This window comes from Phragmites australis, chromosome 10, assembly GCF_958298935.1.
Source record: "Phragmites australis chromosome 10, lpPhrAust1.1, whole genome shotgun sequence".
Taxonomy (NCBI): Eukaryota; Viridiplantae; Streptophyta; class Magnoliopsida; order Poales; family Poaceae; genus Phragmites; species Phragmites australis.
This window is the reverse complement of record NC_084930.1, coordinates 32,562,904-32,579,362: the sequence shown is the minus strand read 5'-3', so window position 1 is coordinate 32,579,362 and position 16,459 is coordinate 32,562,904. Positions and strand designations below refer to the sequence as shown.

Sequence of the window (16,459 nt, the reverse complement as noted above, 5' to 3'; positions counted from 1 at the left end):
AATATTATGAGAGTATTTCTAAATAAGTTCCTATATAATTTGCTTTTAGCTCCCACGAGCTTGTTCGGCTTCGCTGCAGCTCGGTTTTTTTCGCGCAACCAGAGCATGCCCTTGCACTGCCAGGAAAAGATCTGATTAGCACAAATTATGATTTATATAGTCTCCATTTCATTATACAATGTTAAGATTTTATGGACCATATATTAATGTAATTCCGACTAGAATCCTTCCATTACATTACACGGGCACAATGGCAGTTCTGTGTTACTCTAAAGCATTACACTCAAATCGAGCAACGCAACATTACAATGTATTCAAAAGCGCTACCGCATAATCACTCTGACCTAGCTTAAACAAAACATAGTCGTATTATGCTAAGACTCCTCCTACTCTATGACCATAGTTCATCTTCTTTGACTCATGAAGAGCGTGACCCGCTGAGCTCATTATTGATCCTATACAATTATTCGCAAGTAATTAATATAGCACATTGATCAAATAACAATATAGCTACAATCAAACTTCCAATTACCTTCGTCCTAATTCATGTGCAACTACGATATCCGAATCAAAGTACACCCTACTAAAATCTATAGTGTGCAGGCTACGATCTAATTTATTGAAGATAGAATAACAATATATTAGGAAAATTTATCATCATGTTTTTGATAATGAATAGAATAATGCATGCACTTACGGACTTAACGTTGCGCTTTACACTTAACATCATGCCCACAACAATGGCAAGCTCCTCTGTGATTTTGTCCCAATACTTAGATAGTCACTGACTTGTCTCATATAACTAACTTCATAATGTTATAGCTACAAAAACAATTATGATTTTAAAATCTCACTGTAAAAACAAGATTTTAAATACAAATGTCAGAACTTTGAATTAGATATTAAATTTTGTACACTATATGTACATACCTGTTATCTATCAGAATAATATTTCTCAATGGAACCTTTTCAATTGTAGAAAATGTACTTCTGGACAAAACTCGCATACATAACCCTGGTAATGGCATCTAGCATTTGAACAGAAACAAAATTAATAGGACTTATATATAAAAAATATTTGGAAGATGTAAAAAGGAATTGAAACACATACCAACATACATATCGTTATCCAGAGTAAACTGCCAAACTTTGTCAAAAGGCATAAACGTCAAAAATAATGGAACAAATTTCTCGTTCACATTTCTTATCTCATTAATTGTTGCCACTGAGGCGAAACGACACACAAAATGACTATCTACAAATATATAATCTTGATTTCTCATAACTAGTTATGCAGATATCGGTTATACATAATATATCCGCCCCTATGCAAGTAAAGGCTCAAAATGATCCGCCTTATCATCATATATGACAACTAACATTTTCTTATCTAAAAGAATAGATAGATTGTAACAATCTAACTTTGATTAAATATTATTAATTGCAGATGAAATTAAATGTGCGCATAAGTGCCACATTCTCATCCAATAATAACGAACATCTCTGTGTGGAATTTGTGTTACACTCGCACACATACTTCACGTGGTGTAAGGATGCACGTCCTCAAGCGTCGAGACCCGTGGTGCTTTTAACTTTTTTACAGCTTCAATGGCCTCATCTTGACCTGAGAGAACAACTGAGCATTACAAACAAAACGAATAATTTTCTTGTATAATAAAAGATATATCTTGATGCCATGAGTTATATATTATAGACTACCAGAAAAAAACATGTGAATAAAATCGGCCCAACACCCTATTATGCTACACAAAACACATAAGGACTGTAAGTTAGCAGAACAACAGATTAAAATGCTATTCTTCATGTGAATCAAGCTTTGAGAAAATATCAACTATGCTCAATTTAGAAGTCAAAAGAATTGAAGCTCAAAATACTAATCGGCACAGGTCATTGCAATATGACTGGCTTTTCTTTTACAGATAGCACAACGAACAAACTTTAGGTGACATCACTTTCTCTAAATAAGAAATTTCTAGTGGACATATATAAGTTTTGGATCCTTCATCATTCATGTTTATAGGACCCACAAAATAAGGTTACAATCCACATAAGATTTTATTAGAAAACAGATACCGGAGAACTTTTTCAAAATAGAAAGAGCACAAAAAATCCCATCAAGTTTTGATTGTGAGATTTTCTGCGAGCATTAATCTCTTCCCTCTCCTCAAGTGTCAAATTTTGACGACAAAATCTTTTACGGGCATTAATCTCTTCCTTCTCCTCTGATATTAAACTTTGTCGGCGTGCTCTATCAAGATCCTGCCTTGCATTTCTTTGGCCTGGTGTACAATTTGCATTTAACCTATTTTGTCAATCATACGAAGCTTGCATTTGTCATTTGTTCAGACGGAACCACTGAATATGCAACGGTTGGTTCAGTGTTGCTTGCTTCCCCTTGCTGTGGTGCAAAGCTAGCATGGCAAGCGGTTTCACGAAAACGCTTATGTTCTGTAATGATCATAACATATTTATTTTGATGCTTAACGGAACTACAGAATATGTCGAGTAAGATGAAGATACCCATTCAAGCTGTCTCCTTGTTCAAACACCTCAGCATGTTTGAGGATACTATGAGTAGGTAAAGTTGTTGCTAACTGAATTGGCAAATCATTGTTCGAGGATGAATAACTGAAGTCTGCGTTTGATGGCTCGCGTATTATAAGATTGGTTGGAGTACATGGTGCAAATTTGGGACGGCATCCCTTTGCTTGATTCTGTTTAACGCCCAAAGTGATTATTGTTTTGTTGTGTCTAAAGATGGCTAACTGGATCGGTTCGAGGCATAGCACTGTAGGCATGGTTTAAACATGAGGGTAGACGGATCGGGCCAGGCCGACACGGAACGGCTAGCCGGGCCGGGCCGGCACGGCCCGGCTAGCCGTGCCTGGGTCGACACCTCAGCACAGTGGGCCGGCACGACACGACCCGGTTTAGACGGGCCGGCACGGACACGGTCCGGGCATGGGCACGGCCCGCACCGACCGCTTGCCCCTGCGCCGCCCACCTGCCCCCGCCCCAGCCACCGGCCTCACCGCGTTGCTCGGCCCCACTGCCCAGCGGCCCGGCACGACCCGTCGTGCCGCAATCGTGCCTGAGTCAGTCCGACACGGTACTGTGCTTCACAGGCCATACCGTGGGTCGAGCATGCGGTACACGGGCTGACACAGCACGGCCCGTTACAGTGCCGTAGCCGTAGCCGGGCCGGGCCGAGCCGGGCCTGTACCGGGCCGGCGCGACTAGTCTATTTGGGCTTCTCTGGTTGTACTAAAATTATGTTAAAATGTACAGATCTTCTTTTTCTTTACCATTCTGTTGGCTTGGGTGCTGTGGCATTTTGCAAAAGGACATTCGACATTCTATTTTCTAATAAAAAAGAATTGGTGGATGAACAAGCGATAATCAATAAACAAACATTAAAGAGCAAGACAGGGAACGAAAGCAGGAAAGAGATGAAGCAAGTCACTGCAATGGTCTTGCAAAATTATATTTCTGATTTTTGATAGCTAGGTGTTTTTTTTTCTGCCAGTGACAAATCTCTTATAGCAGACTGTACCTTCCCAGGAACCTTTTTTGATTGAACTGTAAACAAAATTGTTCTTTTTTAAACATCTAAAGTTAAATGGTCTACAGGGAAGTAAATTTTATTTGATATTTTATAAAAGAACTTCGTAAAAATTGTTTCCTTTTTAAACATCTAAAGTCAAATGGTTACATGGGAAGTAAATTTTATAAGATATTTTTATAAAAGATCTTCGTAAGATTTTGATTCAACTACACATATTTTAATCTAATAACAGTGTTAAAAGAGAAGTGAGAAGTAGAAGACACATATTATCGCAGGAAAAAATATCTCTTATAGAAACTTACGGAATACTGAGACAAGGGTATGAATCACATCACATTTAAAAAAAGCGATCCCAATCTACAGAACGCACAACTTTTCACAGAATCAAGCATATAGAAATCAGGTCATCAATCTTAGCGAATAATTTTTGCACTGAATCGACCAACTGTGGCAGAATGACCTTTGACATTGTTCCACCAAAAAAGGTGGATGAACAAATGACCATTTTTATAGCAAAGCATGGTCAATGCCCAACAGAGTCTGCTCACATAAATATGCACACGGCTTGTGCTAAACGACGACCATCACGAGGCCAGTCCACATTGCCTCAATCACACTAAGTATTTAGATTATATAGTTAATTAATACTTAGTAATAATAATTATAGTAAGTACATTATTTAATCTATTTAATTATATTTAATAAATTATATCAAATTGATAAATTAGATTAATATATTATTTATATAATTAATACTTAGAAATGTGACAGGTACCTGTTAAAAACATTGTTTATTAAAAAATCACACATTTAGACTTGTGTCGCCAACCTGAGATATGTATGTCACCCTTTGTACGGGCATCATCAGTCTTAAAAATAACATGAGTGTCCGATTTTTCAAAATATGACTTATAATTTTACAATTTTTCAATTTAAGAAATATAAAAAGAAAAAAAAATCTCCATAGGAATCTATTCCTATAACACGAAGCGTATTTTTAAAAAAGGCACTCACTTGCGCGTCTGGCGATGCCCCCGTCCACAAGCGATGCGATGCGATGCGGGTTTGATGGCACGCACACAAGACTTTTTTTTATTTTAGTTTTTTTAAAATTAATATTTTAATAATAGTCCGTCGAAACCTAAATTTTCAGAAACTAGTCCTTTTTGTCACATCAAAATCTCTGGCGTGACTTCCTAACTTAGTCACGTCATATTCATTGACGTAACCAAAGTGGTCACGTTGGTAGAAACACTGGCGTCTTTACACGTGGGTTCGACGTGGTAGACTGAGTCAGACCAAATTGGTAGGAGTGACTAGGCAAACAGTATTTTCGTGGATGAACAGTGTTTCCTGCAGATTCAACGTTGTCTTTTCGCTTTCTCTATTTGAGGAATAGGGTTGGCATACTCTAAAATTCAGGAAACTTTTTCTATATATCCTATAATTCATGATAAATCTATTTTAAAAGTATTCACCTCAATACCCATCTAGGTTTTAAAATAAAAAAAATTCCAAAATAGTTACTTTTAGAAATTCTAGTATTTTTTAAGGCCACAAATAAATTCCCAAAAATCTAAGAAAATTCACTAATATTCCTATCATATGGCTTAATAATTTCTAAAATTATTTCCAACCCTATGTTACTTGGTGAAAAAATGAGTTCCTTTGCAATGCTCCATTTATATACATTTTTATCATTTCATACTATTTAGCCTTGTAAACGCCCTCTAAATAATTAGCAATTATATTCGATTTTCCTCAAAATTTTGCCAGCGCTTAATGCAATATGTACAGGTCCTATTTGCAAACATGCACATCCAATAGAGTCGTAGAATTTGAATTATTTAATTTCGAATGTTGGTATATGTTACAATTTGTTCTATAACAATAATACTAAGGTGACTTGTGGAGCCAAAAAGAATTACCATTTGCGGTCTAAATCATAACAAATTTATTGTATGGATAGTTATACCTGTCATCCGAAATGTAGAGGTGTCGTATTGTCTTATTAATACCTTTGACATAAGTTATTATAGCAGGTTCAATAGAGACCCCTTGTCCTATTGTGTCTATATAATGTTAGATTATATGTTATTTTATTAAAGTTATATGATGTTATTATAATAGATAAAATGTGTATTAGGAATAGTAGATGTAATATATAAATGAATATATAGTTACTTGACATGTCTTTAGTGTAATCAATTCTGATCCTTAATATATCAAATGATGCTAGAGTATATGCATACTTGGGGAATATTGGAGAAGCACTAAGGAATTCAATTACCTCAGTGTGACATGTGAATTTTATCATGTATATGTGGTCAACTGCTCGATAATTATTCTTAGCTGGGAACACTTGAAAAAACTTTATGAAATATACAACTCCTTCTCTAAGGTGTGGCTTGAATTGATCTACATAGCGTTGTGGCACTTGAGCTTCTATTGCATTTCCCTATACATTTGAATAGAAAATTATTGTAAATGATGTATACTCTTTTATTTTTTCTAAAGTACCTAATGTTTATAGATATCTCTTGATCCAATAGTACAAAATCAAGTCTACGGAACTTTTCTGGTTTGTCATCCAGAATATATTCGGATAATCTTGTCACGACAGATGTATTGTCATTTCATGCTAAAAGCTCTGTCGTGTAATCACCATCGAATGGCTCATTCTAATCCACAGTTAAACTACTCATGGATAATGGTTACCACTGTTTCATTCAATGTAACCTAAATTGTGTATAGATTCTTGAGGAACATATCTCATGGCTTAAACCTAAGAACATTAATGTTATCAATTGCCTACTTTCAACAAAATTGAAAATTATTTCTTAATTTAAGTGTACGTTTCAAAATGCTTAATTCACCCTGTAGTCTCAAAGGCTGTGAGTAGCCATAGCACTTAGCTATGTTTGAACATGCGCAATTTAAAGTTTATTAGTCTTCCTAAAAATCATGTATGTGTTTCGGCTAAACATATTCTGAACTATCCATACAATAAATTTGGTATGATTTAGACCGCAAATGGCAATTCTTTTTGGCTCCACAAGTCACCTAAGTATTATTGTTATAGAACAAATTATAACATATACCAACATTCAAAATTGAATAATTCAAATTCTACGACTCTATTGGATGTGCATGTTTGCAAATAGGACCTGTACATATTGCATTAAGCGCTGGCAAAATTTTGAGAAAAATCGAACATAATTGCTAATTATTTAGAGGGCGTTTACAAGGCTAAATAGCATGAAATAATAAAAATGTATATAAATGGAGCATTGCAAAGAAACTCACTTTTTCATCAAGTAACCTAGGGTTGGAAATAATTTTAGAAATTATTATGCCACATGATAGGAATATTAATGAATTTTTTTCAGATTTTTGGAAATTTATTTGAGGCCTTAAAAATACTAGAATTTCTAAAAGTAACTATTTTTGGAGTTTTTTTATTTTAAAACCTAGATAGGGGTATTGAGGTGAATACTTTTAAAATGGATTCATCATGAATTATAGGATATAAAAAAAGTTTTATGGATTTTAGAGTACGGTAACTTCACTGTTCAAATAGAGAAAATGAAAAGAGAACATTGAAACTACAGAAAACACTGTTTATCTGCGAAAATACTGTTCACCTTAATCACGCCAGCTAACGTGATTATTTTTCATTTTTGTCACGTCAATAAATATAGCGTGACTAAATTGGGAGTCATGTTAGACATTTTAGTGTGACAAAAGTAACTGGTTTCTGAAAATTTAGTTTTCGATGGGTTATTATTAAAATATTAATTTTAAAAAAGCTAAAATAAAAAAAAGGTCCGCACACGACGCCCGCATTGACTCGCGCCGGCAGTCGGGTCGGCGAGTCGCCCGCTCCGTTGTCACGCCCCCCCCCCCCCGAACCCCCACCCCTCCCCCGCGGCGCAGGCCGCATAGCGGTGCGCACACGGCGCGCGCGCGCAGGGGATCGGTATGCAGAGGAGGGACATCATGGCGCCCACCCTCGCGGCCGCGCTGGCGATGGCTGCCATGTGGCGCCCGAGTGGCCCCCTCGCGTGCTCCGCCGCTGACCGCGCGCACGTGCCCGTGTCGATGAGGGAGCGAGGCGGGTACTTGACGATGGAGCAGCGGAGCTCCTCCAACCCTAAGCGCAAGAAGCCCAGTTCCAGCAGCAGCAGCCGCTCCGACGCCACCACCGGAGCCGCAGGCGCTATAAGTCCGGGGAGAGAAATGGACGCCTCCGCCGAAGCTGATGCCGGCGCCGGCCTTAGGTCGGAGTTCCTCGAGGTCCTGCTCAGCCGCCGCCGCGACCTCCAAGGTCTCTCTGTCTCTCTCACACACACAATTTGGTATGCTTTAGGCAACCCTGGTTAAATTGCAAATTTAGATGTGACCTTAGCTGTTAGCAGTTAGCAATAGCACCTTGGTTAAATTGCAAATTTAGATGCAACAAGCCAACACATATTGCTCTGTTATTACAGTAAATAGTACTAATTAAATTTGTTCAAACCCTATGTCCCTATGTCATATGTGAAATTAGTGCTGTACTACTATTCTAGTTGTGTTGATCAACGCCTGGCTTTGCATCAGTGCCTCTCTCGGTGGAGCAAGGGAGCCCAGTGAAGGACCCGATGTACCAAGGGCCTCTGGGGTCCAGGGAGGTTAGGATTCTTGATTGGAACGAAGATCTTTCGTGAGAGCGTTGTGATTGGTGTTGATTGTTTGTTGTATTTGAAACATTTTAGGTGATGGATTCGTGCCCAAGGAAAGAAGTGGAGAACTTAAAGGAGAAGCTGGTTGAAGAAAATTTCTACTTAATTACTGAGGCGCGTGGCCAGATTAGTCCAGCCTTTTCTTTTTTTGCTAGCAAATTTCACACTGTCACTTGCTTCTTCGTGATGAAATTGCGATTAATGGAAGCTATCACATTTGAGCAGCCTCAAGAGGCAGTAGAAGAGCAATATTAGTGCACTCTCACTGCACATGTGGATCACTGGACAGGCTGATATTGCTTAACACAACAGTCAGTGCAGCACATATTGATAAGTTTTTACTAGATATATGATACTCAGGTTGAAAGTTTGGGATCAACGTTGATGGGCAATTTATATTGATGAAAGGCACGAGTAGCACTCATCCCTGTCTGGAATACCAACTTGGGCATAGCTTAAAAGTTGGTATATTTTAAGTTCTGAGATCCAGATTCAGATGCACATGCACATGCACGCTCACACTCCTGCACTATAAAAAGCTAGAATCAATGCACACTTGCTTGGTTTTTATTTTTCCTCTCTTTTCCTAAACAGGAGAACTTGTTATTACTTTTCCAAACAGCTAGGTGAACAAGGGCGTGTACCTGTACTTCTGCTGAAACTTAATGACACTGTCCCTAAACGGAAGCCAGTTATTGTATTCTTGCACAGCTCGTACAAATGCAAAGAATGGCTGCGTCCACTGCTTGAGGTATAATAACCTCTTATTCGAAATCTGGTGCTAAGCAGTGCACGTTACTATGTAACACACTAATTATTACTTTATTTGACGAGTTTGCTTTTGCAGGCATATGCCTCCAGGGGTTACATTTGTGTTGCCATCGACTCGCGCTATCATGGTGAAAGGGCCAGCAATAAAACCACGTACATAGATGTAATCTACTTACGACCCATCTTTCATGGTTTGTGGGTTCCATGATTTTGACAGTTTTATCCATTAATTTCGTTTGGCTTGATCATGTTTGCTACTTTCTTTTTAAAACTCAGGCACTGAAATCAGCTTGGCGGAATGGGGATACAATGCCTTTTATTTTTGACACGGTATTATATTTTATTGCCACTTTTTACAGTTAATATTTTGGTCCTGCACTTGTTGGATTGACCCTTTAGTTTAATTTTGGTTTTTTTTTTTCTTTTGGCCTGGTTGTCGTAAACTCCGCCTATGTTGTCTCGACATAGCCGGTCCCAAGCCCGGGTAAAGGAGGAGGGTTGTGTTAGGCTTGGCGAGCCAACATAAAACTCAGCCACTCTTATGGAGATGAAACCTGAAAGAAAATCGTTGGGGCGTAACCCTCTTAGCGACGCGCTACATTGGAACCCGGATGTGGTGTTAAATGAGCAAGGGCTGGGCCGTCACCCCCTTAGTGGCGCGCCGTATCTTGATCTGGATACGGTGATAAGTGGGCAAGGATCGGGTCGTCGCATCCTTAGTGGCGCGCTACATCGGCGCCCGGGTGTAGTGAAAAATGAGCAAGGGTCTTCGCATTTGACTCGACGAGTGCGAAGGGTAAGGAAGCTAGCCGAGCCAAGTAGGATCCGCTTAGGTAGCTGGAACGTAGGGTCCCTGACTGGTAAACTACGGGAGTTAGTTGATACAGCGGTGAGGAGACGGGTTAATATCCTATGCGTCCAAGAAACCAAATGGAAAGGACAGAAGGCGAAGGAGGTGGAGGATACCGGCTTCAAGCTGTGGTACACGGGGACAACTACAAATAAAAATGGAGTAGGCATCTTGATCGACAAGAGCCTCAAGTATGGAGTGGTATACGTCAAGAGGCAAGGGGACCGGATTATCCTGGTCAAGCTGGTCGTTGGGGACTTAGTTCTCAATGTTATCAGCGCGTATGCCCCTCAAGTAGGCCACAATGAGAGCACCAAGAGAGAGTTCTGGGAAGGCCTGGAGGACATGGTTAGGAGTGTACCTATTGGCGAGAAGCTCTTCATAGGAGGAGACCTCAATGGCCACGTGGGTACATCTAACACAGGTTTCGAGGGGGTGCATGGGGGCTTTGGGTATGGAAGCAGGAATCAAGAAGGAGAGGATGTCTTAAGCTTTGCTCTAGCCTACGACATGATCGTAGCTAACACCCTCTTTAAAAAAAGGGAATCCCATCTAGTGACCTTTAGTAGTGGCCAACACTCTAGCCAGATCGATTTCGTCCTCTCGAGAAGAGAAGACAGGCGTGCTTGCCTAGATTGTAAGGTGATACCTGGAGAGAGTGTTGTCCCTCAACATAAGCTTTTGGTGGCTGACTTCCGCTTTCGGATACGTGTCCAGCGGGATAAGCGCGCTAAAGTCGCTAGAACGAAGTGGTGGAAGCTCAGGGGGGAAGCGGCTCAAGCTTTCAAGGAGAGGGTAATTAAGGAGGGCTCTTGGGAGGAAGGAGGTGATGCAAACAATATGTGGATAAAGATGGCGACTTGCATTCGGAAGGTGGCTTCCGAGGAGTTTGGGGTGACGAGGGGAAGTAGAAGCGAAGCGAAAGATACCTGGTGGTGGAACGAGGATGTCCAGAAGGCTATCAAGGAGAAGAAAGAATGTTTCAAACGCCTACACTTGGACAGGAGTGTTGACAACGTAGAGAAGTACAAGGTGGCGAAGAAGACCGCAAAGCGAGCAGTGAGTGAAGCAAGAGGTCGGGCGTATGAGGACCTCTACCAGCGGTTAAACACGAAGGAAGGGGAAAGGGACATCTATAAGATGGCCAAGATCCGTGAGAGGAAGACGAGGGATGTCAACCAAGTCAAATGCATCAAGGATGGGACAGATCGACTTCTGGTGAAGGAAGATGAGATTAAGAATAGATGGCGAGAGTACTTCGACCAGCTGTTCAATGGAGGAGGTGAGAGCTCTTCCATTGAGCTGGACGACTCCTTTGATGATGCCAACAGGCGTTTTGTACGAAGGATTCAAGAGTTTGAGGTCAAGGAGGCTTTAAAAAGGATGAAAGGAGGCAAGGCAATGGGCCCTGATGGTATCCCTATTGAGGTGTGGAGATGCCTTGGAGACATAGCAATTGTATGGCTAACTAAGCTTTTCAACCTTATTTTTTGGGCAAACAAGATGCCCGAAGAATGGAGGCGGAGTATATTAGTACCAATCTTCAAGAATAAGGGGGATATTCAAAGTTGTACTAATTACCGTGGGATTAAGCTGATGAGCCATACGATGAAGCTATGGGAGAGAGTCATTGAACACCGCTTACGAAGGATGACAAGCGTGACCAAAAATCAGTTTGGTTTCATGCCTGGGAGGTCGACCATGGAAGCTATCTTCTTGGTACGACAACTTATGGAGAGATACAGGGAGCAAAAGAAGGACTTGCATATGGTGTTCATTGACTTAGAGAAGGCCTACGATAAGATACCGCGGAATGTTATGTGGTGGGCCTTGGAGAAGCACAAAGTCCCAACAAAGTATATTACCCTTATCAAGGATATGTACGATAATGTTGTGACAAGTGTTCGGACAAGCGATGGTGACACCGATGATTTTCCAATTAGAATAGGACTGCACCAAGGGTCAGCTTTGAGCCCTTATCTTTTTGCTTTGGTGATGGATGAGGTCACAAGGGATATACAAGGTGATATCCCATGGTGTATGCTCTTTGCAGATGATGTGGTGCTAGTCGACGATAGTCGGACGGGGGTAAATGGAAAGTTGGAGCTGTGGAGACAGACCTTGGAGTCGAAGGGTTTTAGGCTTAGTAGAACTAAAACTGAGTACATGAGGTGCGATTTTAGTACTACTAGGCACGAGGAAGATGAGGTTTGCCTTGACGGGCAGGTGATACCTCAGAAGGATACCTTTCGATATTTGGGGTCGATGCTGCAGAAGGATGGTGAAATCGATGAAGATGTGAGCCATCGAATCAAAGTCGGGTGGATGAAGTGGCGCCAAGCTTCCGGCGTCCTCTGCGACAAGAGAGTACCACAGAAGCTAAAAGGCAGGTTCTATAGGACGGCAATTAGACCTGCGATGTTGTATGGCGCAGAATGTTGGCCAACTAAAAGGCAACATGTCCAACGGTTGAGTGTAGCGGAGATGCGCATGCTGAGATGGATGTGTGGCCACACAAGAAAGGATCGGGTTCGGAATGAGGACATACGTGATAGAGTTGGTGTAGCACCAATTGAAGAGAAGCTTGTCCAACATCGTTTGAGATGGTTTGGGCATATACAACGTAGGCCCTCAGAAGCGCCTGTACATAGCGGAAGAATAAAGCGTGCGGATAATGTCAAGAGAGGTCGAGGTAGACCAAACTTGACATGGGAGGAGTCTGTAAAGAGGGATCTGAAAGACTGGAATATCACCAAAGAACTAGCCATGGACAGAGGTGCGTGGAAGTTAGCTATCCACGTGCCAGAGCCATGACTAGACTTGCAAGATCTTATGGGTTTCATCTCTAGCCTACCCCAACTTGTTTGGGACTGAAAGGCTTTGTTGTTGTTGTTGTTGTTGTTGGCCTGGTTGTCGTAACACAACTGTATTGTGTCTTATGAACTGATATGTCATACTTTGAAATGCGATAGGCCAATTTTGTTTCACTATAGATCGTTTCTCAGCACAGGATCTTAACCAGATTTGGACATCTGTAGGTGTGGGACTTGATAAAACTTGGAGACCATCTCAGTGAAAGGGAGGATGTCGATCCCTGTAGGATTGGGATTACCGGTGAATCACTTGGAGGTATTGTATATCATGATGCAACTTTATATTGAATTAGTGTATGGAGTATGGAATTCAATCACTTCAACTAACTTTAACGGAATACAGGAATGCACACATGGTTTGCTGCTTTTGTAGATACACGGTACAGTGTCATTGTTCCTATAATTGGTGTTCAGGTACAATTATTCTACATAAATTTATAGACATGGATACTGCACACAGTTTTCTGATTTGCTCTGTGTAAAGCTACTCTTTATGATTACTTTAGGGATTTCAATGGGCCATAGATAATAACAAGTGGCAAGCTAGAGTTGATAGCATCAAGCCTCTATTTGAAGGTGAGACTCCATGCATGATCTCTTGTATCATCTATTTGAAAGTTGGGGCCTGTGTCATTGGAATAATATATTATGGTTTAAATATATTATATTAATTCAGGACATTTGTATGTGAATATTTATTTTATTTTGCTATTTTTGCCTCCCGTAGAAGCAAGAATTGGTTTAGGAAAGCATGAAATAGATACAGAGGTCATTGAAAAGGTGAGCATTTGATTTATTTGACTCTTTATTTCTGACGAGTTGTGAAATTTTACAATTGTGTGCTAACATATTTTTACCAGGTTTGGGAAAAAATAGCACCTGGTCTGGACTCACAATTTGATGCACCGTATTCAGTTCCTTTGATTGCGCCGCGGCCGCTGCTCCTTTTAAATGGTAAGTCAAACATATTTCTTACCGAATGCTTTTGTTTGTCCAGTACTAAAAAGAAAACCTCAACCCAAGGGGGGAGACATCCCGAAGGCATTGCATTAAGGTCGAGAAAAGGCCCCAAAAGCCGGCTACAACCTGCACGCTATCGCTGAGCGACCGCTCCACGACCACAGGGAACACACAACGAGGGGCCTTTTTTTGCGAGAACTAGGGTTTGAATCCTGGTTGGTAGCCTCACACCTGGAGGTCTTACCACCGTGATATTCGCACGTTCTCACCTTGTTCCATAAGTAATAAACTAGTCCTCACCTTTTCGTTCATGTATCAGCACATGCATGTGTAAGGGTTGGAACATTTAATCTGCATTATGCTTGGGTTATGTGGTTGGGCCAGAACTATTATTAGCACTTGGCCCAAAAAAAGTAACATAACTTAGTTTAATAGTTAGTACATGTCCTGATGCTTGAGCTTCATTTACCATGAAGGTGCTGAAGACCCTCGTTGCCCAATTGCTGGTTTAACAGAACCCAATTCAAGAGCTGCTAAGGCTTATGGAGAATCTGGTTCTGCTGAGAAGTTCATGGTAGCGTGCACACACACTGTCTCTTCCTCCTTTATTTTGAGATCACTCTTATTAATTTGGATGCACAAAGATGTAATTTGGATTCGAAATAATAATCTAAAATAATTTTAATCTTGAAGTATGCTTTGGGGCTAGAACAAGCCGTTGTAATAGACTTAATTTGAGCCCACAATAAAAGCTATTCAGGAGAAGGTTATATACTATAATATGTTCTCCCAGTAAAGCTCTATTGCATGGAATTTATATATTCGCTGCATTACAAGCAGGAATGTCAGTGCTTGTTCTACCAAGAAAACCAAGCCTTTTGGGCACTTTATATATTTATGCATGCAAGTCAGCATATTCTTAGAACTGATTATTAATGTTAACTGACAGAGAAGTAGCACTGACCGCTAGCTATGTCTGGACCGCTAGCAGTTTTAGGAACCCTTACTGGAGATCTGAACTGATGTGTATGTTTTCATCTTCAAGACTTAGATTCTATCCTTGTTGAATGCTGAATCGTGGGGGACTACAGTTTTTAGGTGCCATACTAGGAGGGGTGGGGGTTTGATACTTGAAGAATGTAGCTATCATTGTCCCTGATGGTGTTTATTAGTGTGGTGTTTTTTCTCTTGTATTGTTGCATGTTACCCTTGCAACTCTCCCTTTACTTTGTTTTATTTTCCTGTTATTTTTTCTTCGTCTCCCCAGAGACCCATATCTGATAGTGTTGACTGGAATTTTAAACAAATCTAACTCTGGTTTTGTCCCTAAAAGATGAACTTTGACTTTTTGGGTTGCTAATATTTAATCTCTACTATTCAGTTCATTGCAGAACCTGGAATCGGCCACCAAATGACAGCAAAGATGGTGAAGGAAGCGAGCGATTGGTTTGATCGCTTTCTCTAGCGAGGACTGTATGAATGGTCAAACCAATTGTCAGCCCAACTTTTGCCATACTTCATGAAGGGAAGGACAATAATATGCTCTAATAAATTCCGTCTTTTTCGATCGCATTTTGTCGTATGTGATTGGAATCAATATAATCCAGTTTCAATAATATCACTTAGTTTGTACTCTGGTACTCTGTAAGCCTTTATAATTGTCAGCCGAAAGAAATGAAAAAAGAGGGGTGCCAACACATTTCATTTATTAATTGGACAGAGGTTGAGGTGAAGTATCTATCTGTCAAGGTTTCCGGCGAAGATGACCACCCATTCCTGTTGTGCAAGGGAAAATTGTCAATGACTGAAGTGCCACCAGGGCAAATCCAACAACTACAGAAATTCTGTTGGTATGTACATCAAACCAATGGCTGTTAGAGATGTTCTACCGATCTTAGTCGATACGCAGATACTACAATTGTGTGTCCGTATGGAACTCGTCCATATTTCGGACATGACAACCACGCCAATCATGTCCACGTAATTTTTTTGTCACACCTTACAATCGCCAAAAAAATAAAAAGGTGTCATGTCGTTAAGACAGTGTCATAGTGATAGTTTAACAATTTTTTCGAGCTCCATGATGCTCCAAACGCTCTCCCTCCACGTATTATGAGCAAAGCAATTTGCAGAGGGGAATTCAGAACGGTTGATGGAGGAGTTGGGACGTCAGTCTCACCGATTCTTCTTCTCTGCAGTTGGCGATGTGTCATTCTGAAGCTTGAAAGTCTCCGGGCAACGGCCGGCTTCATATACTGCAAGTTCGTTGCTAGGTCATTTTCGGGCTATTCTAAACTATTTCAGCACGAACGATTATTCTCTGGTGTTTATAGTTTATGGTCCAGTATATATGTTGTCTCATCTCTCTTCAACTAACCATAACTCACCGGTAGTTTTCATATTAGATGACGGTTCATAAGACAATCGAAAATCCTTGAAGATACAATTAATTACGGTTGTGAGATTCTTTTTAAGGCATTTATGGCTATGGTATTTGGCCATGATGCATATATTTCGACGTAGGTGAACAGTTCTTGAGATAGGACTTCACAAAAAATGACAAAAATATCAACAAAAATATTGGCAGGTGAGCGTGGTTCAACGTTAGGCACAACAATGAGGCAAATTCTAGCCCACCTAATATTTTGGGCACGGTCCGTCTCCACCATCGATCCACTGCCCTATTTTCTAGTCCGAA

At 40.5% G+C, this 16,459-nt stretch overlaps 1 protein-coding gene across 3 annotated transcripts; it reads left to right on the top strand.

The window, feature by feature from the left end:
* The first annotated feature begins 7,500 nt into the window (after nt 1-7,500).
* LOC133930811 (uncharacterized) lies at nt 7,501-15,469 on the top strand. 3 transcript variants are annotated; one of them, XM_062377565.1, is made up of 13 exons: nt 7,502-7,913; nt 8,186-8,256; nt 8,341-8,421; nt 8,930-9,058; nt 9,155-9,241; nt 9,355-9,408; nt 12,967-13,057; nt 13,145-13,215; nt 13,308-13,377; nt 13,529-13,581; nt 13,662-13,755; nt 14,238-14,335; nt 15,153-15,469. In XM_062377565.1, the coding sequence occupies exons 1-13, from the start codon at nt 7,568-7,570 to the stop codon at nt 15,174-15,176; spliced, it is 1,269 nt and encodes a 422-aa protein (XP_062233549.1). In that variant the 5' UTR covers nt 7,502-7,567; the 3' UTR covers nt 15,177-15,469. The 3 variants fall into 3 exon arrangements, with proteins under 3 accessions (XP_062233550.1, XP_062233549.1, XP_062233548.1); XM_062377564.1 differs by having other exon boundaries at nt 15,143-15,469; XM_062377566.1 differs by lacking the exon at nt 14,238-14,335 and having other exon boundaries at nt 7,501-7,913; nt 15,143-15,469.
* Nucleotides 15,470-16,459: the final 990 nt, after the last annotated feature.

Excerpts from the sequence above, each read along its gene's own strand:
- LOC133930811 (XM_062377564.1), top strand. The coding sequence starts at position 7,568 with ATGCAGAGGAGGGACATCATGGCGCCCACCCTCGCGGCCGCGCTGGCG. Across the intron at positions 8,257-8,340 it reads GGCCTCTGGGGTCCAGGGAG|GTGATGGATTCGTGCCCAAG; the intron begins GTTAGGATTCTT and ends GAAACATTTTAG. Across the intron at positions 13,058-13,144 it reads TACCGGTGAATCACTTGGAG|GAATGCACACATGGTTTGCT; the intron begins GTATTGTATATC and ends AACGGAATACAG.